At 45.6% G+C, this 12,401-nt stretch overlaps 1 protein-coding gene across 3 annotated transcripts in view; it reads right to left on the bottom strand.

The window, feature by feature from the left end:
- Window positions 1-4,147: 4,147 nt before the first annotated feature.
- PISD (phosphatidylserine decarboxylase) overlaps window positions 4,148-12,401 on the bottom strand; it is a 32,518-nt gene continuing 24,264 nt past the window's right edge. For all 3 annotated transcript variants that reach the window (XM_061561492.1, XM_061561491.1, XM_061561493.1), the window contains 4 exons: window positions 11,484-11,610; window positions 9,861-10,010; window positions 6,629-6,789; window positions 4,148-5,072 (listed from right to left, as the gene is read on the bottom strand). In XM_061561492.1, the coding sequence (XP_061417476.1) occupies window positions 4,848-5,072; window positions 6,629-6,789; window positions 9,861-10,010; window positions 11,484-11,610 (663 nt within the window). In that variant the 3' untranslated portion in view covers window positions 4,148-4,847. The remainder of the gene's footprint in view (window positions 5,073-6,628; window positions 6,790-9,860; window positions 10,011-11,483; window positions 11,611-12,401) is intronic.

Raw genomic sequence — 12,401 nt, 5'->3', positions numbered from 1 at the left:
AGTGTCGACAAAAATAAAACCCCTTGCATTGGCTGGTAACCAGCATGAATATCACCCGTCTCTATGGAGGGGGGCTTGTCAACAATGCCACTGGGCAGATGGTAAAAGCCTGCCCACAACAACTTGGGTCCAAGTACGAACATTAAAAAAAAAACACTGCGCAGAGCTGGCCAAGTCCGGCCAGTGCTTGGTGAGGGCAATGTCCATCCTGGAATCTCACAGCACGGCAGTCTCTTCACGTAACCCCATAGGTAAATTGGCCACAATTCAGACAAATCTTGACATTGGAGCGGCAGAATGAATGAACGAAGTCTGACACAGGCTGCAGTAAATAAAAAAAAATGTGTCGTCCACTAATGATACATTGGATTGGTAATTACAGCATTGTGGTTCAGAACACCAGCGCACTCTGGAGTCCTGTAAAGCCCAGAGTGAGAGCACCACCTGCGTGGAATTCAACTAAGTTTGACGGCTGTAATTTACTGTCCTGTGCAGTTAACAGTAATCCAACACGTGCAAGGCACCAAAGCTCAGCTCACTAAGCACGGCTCGGTTATTTGCCGAACTCCCCTCAAAAGTCGTATACATCCTTTTCTAAAATATGCAAAAGGCATGATAATCCACTGAATTACATTTTGGTCAGGCAGATGACAGTCGCATGAGACGGCCTCCTGTCCCAATTTTGACAACACCAGAAGAGGGGTCAGAACCGCATGGCACCATTCAGTCCATCCGGACGTCCCAGCTTCACTTTCAAATGAATAGACCCAACTGTTCAAATGTGATCCTCCTCACATCATATAGGCTTGGATTAACCGCAATGCAGCACGCGCACGCGGGCCAGGGTTGCCTGGAACACCCGGACCGGAGGGATGATAGACTGATGCCGGGTTCAGTTATTACAACGTTTGAACGGACACAAAGTAGCGCATTCAGCCGTGCTTTTACATAAACACATTTTAAAACATCGAACAAGCACAATAAAGTACATTGTACGGTGGAGTTTTACCGAACCAAAGCCCGAAATTGCCGTTGAGCGATTGCAGGCGTACACGAATATACAAAAAAAATCGAAATGCTTCAACTTATGAAAGCTGAATTATTACAAGGGAAACAAAGAATTCTGCATGTGCAAGAATCAATTTGTGTTTTGTGGAAATAGTGCATCGGACATCAACCACCTCCGATGACGAGTGAAGACAACATTCAAATCCTCTGCAGTTCGGTCAGCAACATAATGGCTTTACGGCCTTCCACGGGATCCCCTGTATAACGTGGGTCTATGGCATACACGATCCCTTTCGTTTCGGGAAATTAGTCTATTGGTCTTTTGTTCTCATTCTCAATTGCGCTATCGGCATGGCACGTGGATGCATTTGCATATCTCGCGGAACAGTACTCGCACGCGTTAGAGAATCGCTGCTGAAGAGTTGTCACAGAACTTCAGTGACCCTTTTTGCATATTTAGCACAGTATTTTCCCATACACTACGCAATGAGATAGTTGCATGACACTGAAACCCATATTTACATTCTCAGACCTGGAATTTAGGCAAATTAAGTGAAAACCAATATACACACGTGTGCAAATTTTATCTCCACTCACTGGTGGCCAGGTTGAGACCATGAACTGGCTAATCTGTATTAATCACAAGTGGCTGCCGAAATTTCAACCCAATATCTCAGCAATGACCTGAGCCCACCCGACCATAATGGCAGAATGATCTTAGCGCAATCCACCAACTGCCTTTCTTATGCTGCTTGCGTTCAGGCGTGTGCTACCACACACGCACTGCTTAGGCATCTGCGACTTTGCAAGTCAAACCCGCTGAGAATGACTCCATCCAGCTAACAGGGAGAGGGCTGAACTGATGGGCGACTGCCCTGTTGCTCACCTTCTTACGTCTTCGCTGTGTAACATTGAGACGCGATTGCAAAAACTTGTGACAATGCGCCTAGCCTCGTTGCAGATTGGTGCTGGCGGTTAAAGCGAGCGGCATGCCGACACGAACTTGGATACGCGGTGCACAATAAACACGATTTACAAAGATTTCACTTGACACGGCAGACACAGCATGTACCGCCTTTTCCCACCTGGTCCGGTGCAGCGGTGCTCAGGGGATGTCAACACGTGCACTCTGCATGCTTTTAAAAGATAACACTGGTAAAAAAAAAATCTGGCCTGGACTTTTGCAGTTATTTAGACTAATTTCAGGGTGCTAATTCCAAATCTCATCTCAGATTTGCTCTATCACATATAATTTTTATGCTATCGGCATACCCCATTTTCATTGATTTTACCCAAAATTAACTCTGTCACTTATGATTGCAAGTTGTTGCGAGTCAGTGACTGCTTTAGTGTTAAAATATGGTGCTGTATTTTTAGGATAGTGTGTTTATAATATTTTATGTAGATATCCACATTTATTTAATATTTTTCTTCTGCAGTTTTTATTTAAAATGCAATATTTGATATCTCAATAACCGGATGTGATAGACAAAAACTGATGCCAGATTTGGAATCAGCACCCCAAAATTACCTTAAACCCGGTGGAATACCTTATGCCAGAAAAAGTGTGTGTTGACCAGTGTAAGTGAATCTCAGTAATCTGTCATTACAGTGAATATCCCTAGACTGGTAGTAGCAGTGTGTAATGTTAATCCCTCACCAAATGCAACGCTTATGGTCAATGCCAAAGACACGTGAAATACATCCTACCAAAGTTGGATAAATGTGTTCGTTTTAGGGGTTTTTCATGTGCCCTAATGGTGCGTTGGATGGCCAAATGAGGTACAGGGAGTTACATCACAGCTAACGAAAGAAAAAGAAACCGAAATGGTCAATCAAAATTCTTCACATGACCCTGGTTCATCATGATCCTGATCAAAACGATTTTTTTAACGATGGTTAACATTTGCACACATCACCTGTAGTGCAGACCTGCAAGCTTATGTTAATCCCTGCTTAGGAGCAGCATTTAAACTATCACAAACATAACCTGTTAACACTACGTAATTAAACAGATGTCGTGATGCTGCGTTGGCAGTGGTGCAAAAACGCAATTAACAAACTCAACACATTTGTCAAGAACAGTGCCTTTATAAATATACAATAGGCTATTTTTCGGCTAATGGCCCTTCCGCATAGCACTTAGGAGGCCAGAGACAGAGTGGATCATAAGAGCTGGAGACTGCCCTTAACACCATGGAGTGTTTATGAGAACGATACGTTTAAAACATTTTTTGATTAAGTAAACAATTTGCACATGAAGCTGCGTAATTGTGCGCTATTGAGTAAAATACAAATGCCTCCATAATCTGGAAGTGTTAGAAAAATTTACTAATTTATATTCAAAGCGGCACAGTGCCGGCCTTCATAGGCACAGAATCGGAATAAAAAATACAGTAATTTTGTTGATGTCTTCAGGCTGGAAGACGTACCGAGGCTACCCACAAGGCTATGCGGGAAGGGTGTGTGGCGCAGTTTGCCACCAGCTATGAAGACTGCAGTCGTGTCGCTACGGCTCTCTGCGGTGAAGACAATGTCTTTACTAACGCACGAGATTCAGTGGTGAACGTGACACCCACACTCTGCAACTCGCAGACGTCTCGGAAACAGGAAAGCGTTAACCAGCCCGTTTGGCGAGAAAAGAACCGCCCAGAGGGACACGCAAACCTCGCTCGTACGACTTTCATGTGCCCTCTGTTGTCATGACCGTTGATTCGGGTTCAGTACAGTTATATTTAACCAGTAATACTTTCTGATCACCGAAGGGTTTGTCTGATAGTCAATAGCTACTAGGTAACTGTTCATATTCTATTCTTGGGTCTTTCGGTAAAGTCACATAGATAGGCGACTTTACCGAAAGATCCAAGAATATAATTTGCTGCAGTCACGAAAGCTTTAAGTGAAGATTTATTCATATTCTAATTTTAAAACTGGTCATCAGCAAAGTGCAGTCTCCAACTCTTATTATCCACTCCGTCTCTCTGGCGTTTCTAATTGCCCAACACATCACTGATATATATTTTTTATTTTAAGGCTACATAGGTGTTTGTGATCTTTTAGGTATGGGGCCCACTCATTTTATGTATGCTGCTGCAATACAACATATCCAATCGTCAGGGTTTTCAGCAAGACCAAATGATTAAAACCATGGAAAATCACGTGTTTATTGAGAGAGTTCACTGTAATTAGTCTCTACAAAGCCTGTGATCAACTTTACAAAACAAATTACATTAATTACAAACATCCAGCACAAATATCAATCAATCCGGCAGGTTTGCATGTGTCTGCATACAGCAGTGATTTGCAACGAACATTTAAAGTGGTTACATGAAAAGAACCACACTCAAGAAATGCATTTCTGATAATAATCAAAAGAATGTAACTTTATAGTAATGCAGGACTTCACAGAATTTGGGAGATTGTTCCAGCAAGAGGCATTGTGGTACCCAATTGTGAATTCAATATGGCAAGAGGTGACTATACAATAGTGGAGAGGATTCTGCATGAGAGCCAAAAATCTGCATGTTACAAATATGTAATTCCGCCTTATCCCTGTTTATATGGAATATCTACACCAACGGATTTACATCGTTCCCATTCTCTGACCGTCTAATAAATCAATCTCTTGAAATTACTTCCGTAAAAAAGTACAAAATGTACCAACCCATGCCCCATTTTCTTGCGCTCACAAAAAAACTGGAACAATAATGGATGACCATCAGTGAAGCTTTTTGAGAACATGTTTAAAATTTGCAGATTGGACGGATGTTTTTTTTTCTTTAAATTGCACGAAACATATTGTAATGCGAGAATGATTTTTGTAGCGACCACTGGGGTATCTAGGATGTTCCGAGGGCCTCTCCAAAACGAATTTTTTGTCCACCGTTGAGGTTGAAGGTGAAGTCAGCTGGGGCTTCAAAGATGAGGACGACGGTAGAGCCCAGGTTGAATTCACCCAGGTGTTCTCCTTTCCGGAGTGGGATGCCGCTACGGCTGGGCTCCATAACATAGCTCAAGTCATGGTAGCTTCCCTTCATGTAGCGGGGGCTGTTCGTGTGCAGCTCCTGGATTGGAACACAGAAGCCAAGAACGCATACGAGTACGTTAGCCGCAGAGTGAAGCCAACAAATAGTCAACTATTACTGGTAGGAACCTCCTGGTTACACCAGCCCACAGGGGATTATTGTGTCCGTCCGTCCGTCGTGCATCCAAAAATAGGAGGGGTGGGGCTGAGTGGAGAGGGGAGGGTGGGGAGGGGCTGGGTGGGGAGGGGGTGGAGGGGCTGGGTGGGGAGGGGCTGGGTGGGTAGGGCAAGGCTGGGTGGGGGGTAGGAGGGGTGGGTCTGGGTGGGGAGGGGTTGGGTGGGGAGGGGCTGGGTGGGGGGGGGCTGGGTGGGGAGGGTGGGGCGTGGGAGGGGTGGGGCTGGGTGGGGAGGGGCTGGTCACCCCGTGGTGCCCTTATAAAACTCAACGTTTAACCTACTCACGCCGGCTTGTGCCCGCCCTCACAGTCGGGCATATTTGCGGAATACACCACGCCGCCGTTGACCCTGGCCATTGACCGAGCAACCCGACGTTCCTAGCAGCTCCCTCCGCAGGAGGGATGTGTTAATGTTGTACATTTGTGCTTGCGCATGTGGCGAGTTGTTGGGTTGGACCTTGGCAGTTAATTAGGCCAGTTTGTTGTAGCTTTTTCCGGTCATTGCTTTTATGATGGTTTCCATTTTGTCCTATTTAATACTGAAATATTCTATGAGATCTCTTTTACCAGTGGCAAAATATTGTTCAGATCTGTGTAACCGTTATTACCCTGTATTTAATTTGTGAAGTCTCTTGGGATACGATTGCATTTAGGAAAACAATTGCACTATGTTTTCTTGATACGTCAATGGGAGTAACAACGACGACAATGACGATGGATAACACGTCATTAAAAAGTAATGCCAGACTTACATTTATAATGCACAGATAGCGTAACAAACATCTCAGAGCAAAGAAATAGAATGGAGGAAAATGGCAGGGTCGATTGTAACTTTCTCAGCTGCCCCTACTGGACATCTGTGAAAAAGCGCCTCATAGCTCATCGGAAATAAAGATTGTGATTTTGAAAGAATGCAGAGATGCAATTGAGGGGGTGCGAAGGAACTGGACTGAAAAGGCAAGATTGGGGCAGATTTGAAAGAAGAGAGGAGCAGGAAAATCTGCCTGGAGAGAGTGAGCTCCGAGTGGTGGGGGGGGGGAATGTAGTGGCTAAAAGAGCAGTCACCAAAGATGGAGCAGCAGATACTGGTACAAGGAGGAGGGCAGAGTCCATGAAGTGGAGGGAGCAGGCTGGGACGTGGAGGAGGTTGCAGAGGGAGAGAGGGGCCTTGCAATGGATACATTTGAACTTGAGGACACATTATAGTCCACGCGCTCATGAATGTGAAGGTGGTGACGTGCGGGCCAGGTTTGTGACAATTGGAGAGTGGGATTTGCTTCTGGAAAAGGACTTGGGGCCGTGACATTTTGGATCACCTGTAGTTTAAGTATCAAGGGGGTTCTGGAGTCAGAAATAAGTTTGTGACCTTCCGAGGCCACCAAGACACGCAGTACTGGCAGCACTACGTCTATGCACACACCTTGTCGAAGTAGATTTTGATGGAGCCCACATTTGTGGCACCGACCGCAGTAAAAGAGAAGAAGCCATGCTGCCATTCCCCAGTGAGCACCACACGCTCATTGTGGCAGAACAGCTCCTTGATCCAGCGTGCTACTCCAGGACTCACGGACATCAGTGTCCCTGTGCGATACCCAGGAAGACGACACATGCACAAGTATTCACACGTGTAGTTGGAATATACGCACAAGTTAATGCGGTACGTATACGAGCGTGCGCACGCACGTGCAAGCCAGGCGATGGCACCTCGACACCTATGGCAAGGGAGTTTCACAACATTTGTGATGCCCCAATCCTCACCTCTACAGTGAGGGGTTACAGGCGTGCACCACGACTGCCTAGCAATTCTCTCCCCCCCCCCCCCCCCCCCCCCAATACGCATCACAGTCTGTACCTGTCTGTATTACACTTATGGTTTTCCTAAATGCCACACCTGGCTTCGATACCTGCTCAATGACCTTGTGAATTGCAAAAACGGTTCAGCAGAGCCTAGGCGGGAACCTAGTGTTGACTGACAGACAAAGGTAATAAAGAGTGTCCCAATGACTTCAGGCTCAGGAGAATGCTCGGAGTGGCCCAGGGCACCACTGAGAACCTGGAACTGAATCCAGGTTCAGTTCAGTTCCAGTATATTTGGAAGTACCCTGTGACCTAAGTTTCTCTTGAATCAGGTTACAGTCACCTGTGATTAAATAAGATTAGCAAGTGCGGTGAAGTGGTCTCCAATCATTGACCAACGATTACACAAAAAACACCATTTTTTGTTTAACATAACATGGCTAAATCCCGGCTCTAAGTATACTAAATATTGTTCTGGAAAAAAATATCTCGCAGTATAGTGCTGTGATGTGGTGCAGTAACTACTTAAAAGTGTGGGCAGGTTTTGAACCATGTTGATGAACTGAGATGACTGCAAGAATTGAGCATTGTGTCAAGGCCGTAAGAAGAAGAATTTGAGAATAAATTGTCAAGAAATCAGCATTAGGTGATTTTAGTAGCAACATAACTTGCTGATCACATGGCCCTGATGGAGTCAGTTACTGGACATCTTATAAAGGGTGTTAACTTCTAACATTTACGTGAAATAATTAAACAGTTCCCAACCTGAGGTCAACAGACTGCTGGTGGTCTGCGAGGCTACTACAGGGGGGTCCGCGGTAAAGAAAACGTATAAAAATAAGAAAACTCACCACGGAAATGTACAAATTAAAATAACTCGTCCACAAAACGTTTGGAGGTTGAAAAGGGGGTCCTCTCCCCGCACACTCCAAAAAGGTTGTGAACCGCCGAAATAATTATTAGCAGGCATTTGCGCACAATGTTAAATATCTGAAGCTTTCTCCGAGGAACCTAGGGACATTGTTCGTTTCAGCTTTTGCCGTTCAGCCACCATAAATAGTAGCCAAGCAGTATGAATGCATGGGCTTATGCAACAACATATAAATAGCCAACAAGTCGTTAAAACGATGCAGAAAAAAAGGAGAATTTTTTTTTCTGCCGAGGACAAAATATTGTCATATTCCCCATTATAATAAGCACGCTGTGCAATCAATGTTGGGCTTCTAAGTCTGCTTTGCTGCTACCAATGCCATCCCAGTGACACCATCCTGCTCAGGGTAATAATTTGATGCTTCAATGGTAATATCTCATGCACTAAAGGTTACATGGGATATATCCATCAAGCAGTTAGATGTCACACAGACATTTTGATAAATGTGATGTTTGGGTGTTCCCTTGCACACATCTGATCCAGTGTTCCATCATCAGTTTTGTATTGTTAGTGTCGAACTGTTTAACTACACTCGTATAGGAGTAAGATTAATGTACAAAACAACTAATGGGTGGTGACACGACATGGCTTGTTGCAGAGGTCTACGGTTCTAATTGAGCGTCTGCCCCGATGAAATCTGTGGGTGTATTAACCATGAAAAATATACAAGAGCCGCCCGCTTCACGGTGGCCGTTAACAGATCCCACGATGTCATTCACAAAATTAGGCCATTGTGTGATGTAGCGTCATGGTCCAAATTTGGGAAATACCCGCATATGACTGGATTAAATCTATATAGAAATAATTAACCCCTGCTGCAAAAACTTGGCAGGACCCTCCTGAAAGAGTCCTCAGAGACTCAGTGAGGCTTTCCTAGATAAACAAGTCACATGCAGTTGGCCCGACATTTCCAGTAAGGGGTTAAGAAGGTTGCACTGTGCTCGCACAGCTTGGTGAGCAGCACAATTAATTTAACAATTTGTTCCACTCGTTGTAGTTTTGTTCCTACATTGATATCTAGGGTAATCCGGTTATCGTTATATTTCTGGCAGCGATTACTGCATTGTAAGGCCTGATGAATGCATATATGGATACAATGACAATTTTTCTTCTTTCCCTCTTATACACATACACACTTTTAGAGGTGCCTATTATTCCAAGTATACTTGTTTATTCAGGAAAGTCTCACCCGAGAGTCAAGACTTTTTCAATAAGTTCCTGCCGAGTTTTTGAAGTAGGGGGCAGATGACTGATGTTTTCCCGATCAAGCAATTTGTCAGTAATCTTTCCAATTTGGCAAATTTCGACCAAGACGCCAGCGTACAGTGACCTACTCTTCTTCCATCGATGTCACAGGATCTTTAACGTCCACCATAAAGCAGACGGCACGTATTTTATGGTTAGTACACTTGCAATAATAACCAAGGGAGCTCCACAACAAGCGGTAAACACATTAACACTGGACCATTTGACCAAACACCAACTGGTGTTGTGCTGTTGATTGTTTAGGTCCTTTAAAAATTTACAACCAACCTCACGAACTGGGAAAACCCCCTACAAGATTGTTTTGGGTTGGATCGTGATCTAATAAACAAAAGCCTTTATATGAATGTATAGGCCAGCTCTACATACCTTAGAGCTGCACTCAATAATAGAGTAAAAGCAGGTAGAGATGTCAAATGACGAGGAATGCAGGGGTGAATCCAGATTTTACATAAAATACATTAACGGAAAGCAAGCATTACACTTGCATGCCATTTTAGTTTTCACCTGGCCAGCAGCTCCAGCTGCGATTGTGGATGTTGAACAGTGGGGGGCAGCAGTTGCCCGCATTCGCGGTGGTAACGCCCCAAACAACTCGTGCCAATGTCTAATCCTTGCCACCTTATGCTTTGCGACGGCATTCGGCATTCGTTAACCGCACCTGGGAAGTGCCTCCGGTGGTGCACGGTCCAGTCGGTAGGCGAGTGGAAACGGTGATAGTCCCCGGGCGCCAGGTAGATCACGCAGTGGTACAGGGCATTGCCTGGTCGGCTTACCAGCTGATCCTGGAGCACAGTGCTCTGCACGGGCGCTGTGTGGCACGCACACATACACACTTGTGGAGTCACGAACACTGCTGTGGAAAGTGCTGTTATAGATCACCTATTAAGGCTAGCAAGGCGCACAATGCTCAGCTACCTCCGACGTTTACACAGTACACCAGGTATTGAATTAAGGCCAAGTTGATCCACGTGAGGCCTAAAGCAGGTTGGGATACTACTCCTTGCCACACATGTAATCCATGGCCAGGAAGATAATCCGGAGAGAGTCGAGTTCGCAGTGCAGTGAGCTAACTCCTCGGCCACCACACCCCACACAGACACACGCAAGCACTTCACTTAACATGCATGTTGTTATGCTAATGCAGTCAATATATTTCTAAAACTGTGTCAATTGAATGAACGTAACAAGGAGCCGGTTACATTTCACTCCAGAAAAACCAAGGTGGCTACAATGAATAACATGGCTTGCTTCTGTGCACGCAAAAACCAGCCGGCCATTTAACATTTTATTTTGTTATTGAATCAATAAAGAGACTATTTATAGAAATGCCCAAAATAAATTACATCTGCCTGTCCTATCCATCCATCCAAGGTCAATTCACGTGTTGTATCAATAACTACAAAACCTCTCTACCTATCATTACAACACTTTCTGCACAGCTCACCAATACAGAGATCTACGATGCGTGCGTAAAATTAGCAACACATTAATCCATACAAAGCATACTGAAGAAGTAATGTTATACTGTGTCTTTAATGAGGGTGCATGCGTATCAGTGCGCGTGCCAAACACGAGTGCTTGTTTATGCTGTCAGCTTGTTGCTACGGCTAAGATAGGGGCTATTTTTAGAGCAAAACAACAGATAAGGTGGTGTTAGTTTACACATTCCTGCAGAGGGAGCTGGTAGGAACGTTGGGTTGCTTGGTCAATGGCCAGGGTCAACGGCGGCGTGGTGTATTCCGCAAATATGGCCGACTGTGAGGGCGGGCACAAGCCGGCGTGAGTAGGTTAAACGTTGAGTTGTATAAGGGCACCACGGGGTGACCAGCCCCTCCCCACCCAGGCCCTCCCTCCCCACCCAGCCCCTCCCCACCCTCCCCACCCAGCCCCTCCCCTCCCCACCCACCCACCCAGCCCCTCCCTCCCCACCCAGCCACTCCCTGCACGACGGACACAATAATCCCCTGTGGGCTGGTGTAACCAGGAGGCTCCTACCAGTAAGATCCCAGCCTACTAGCCACAATCAAATACTGGGCATCTTGCCTATAGAGTTCTGCCACTCGCTGCAATAACTGCTGCATTAATAATAATAAAAACTATTTTCATTGCAAAGGGTAAAAATACATCCAGGTGAAAGGTGGCCTGCCTATAACGAGCTTTGAAGCTTATTATGGCTTGCATGTTGACTAGGTCCATGTTGTGATAAATGGCTTGGAAAGAAGCGTGCATGCGCATGGTCACGAGCGTGCGAATGTGCGAGTCCGCGAGCAACGCCACTCACCCTCGCTGGGCGTGCCGCCCTGCGGCCCCAGGAAACTCTCCAGAGAGTAGGTGACTCCCTTCACCTGCTCCACTTCATTGTTCCTCACCCGGCCAAAGTGCAGGATTTTGCCATCTGCAGGGCTCACCTGTCGACAAAAAAAATTACAATTTATTTCTCACGGCGAGCGGCTCAACTGGCCACTATCTCCATCGTTGCCGCCCTCCCGCTCACTGCAACCCTGTCCAGGCTTCGTCCGTGAAGCACTCAACCACAGCCAAGCCTCGTTAATGTCAAACAAGCAAACCACGTGGGAAACATGAGCTGATGCAAACCATTCCCATTGCCAAGTGTTGCTGGAGAATCCCAATGGAGATTCACCCGCGATTTGTAACCACAGGTTTGCGAGAAATGGCGGCAGCTTGCGGTGGCCGATGATGGTTAAAAGTAGTTGGGGAAATCGAATAGAAAGCAGTATGCAGAAAGGAACAAGAAGAGTGGTGGTTTGACTTATAATGTGGTGGTTGAACTCAGTGCGGATGAGATGAAACAAACAGTCTGGTAGACCTGAGTCCTCAACATGAGTGGAAGAATCAATGAGCGAAGTTCACCGGGACGTTATCCACGTACCGAATGAAGGGCAATAAGGAGATGGATCACCCTGTCGTGGACTGGCAGGACTTGAGCCACTTTAAAAAAATGTTTGGTTCAGTGTCGGTACTAGAAGCGAGATTGGAAAACCTACAATTTGTGATTAACGCAAAATTTGTAACTATTAATTTCGCCAAGAAGCCACGCCGGACCAAGATGAAACATGATTCAGTCTGCCGTGAAGGCATACAACTGCTGCGAGTGACCAGCTGGGGTGGAGGGCACCATGACCCTTAGTTGGTCAAGCGCAATATTAGTATCAGAATTTGTATTTAGACAGGAGGAATC

The sequence above is a fragment of the Lethenteron reissneri genome, chromosome 27 (genome assembly GCF_015708825.2).
Source record: "Lethenteron reissneri isolate LAM-NWPU_2019-01 chromosome 27, ASM1570882v1, whole genome shotgun sequence".
Taxonomy (NCBI): domain Eukaryota; kingdom Metazoa; phylum Chordata; class Hyperoartia; order Petromyzontiformes; family Petromyzontidae; genus Lethenteron; species Lethenteron reissneri.
This window is presented reverse-complemented; position numbering and strand designations above follow the sequence as displayed.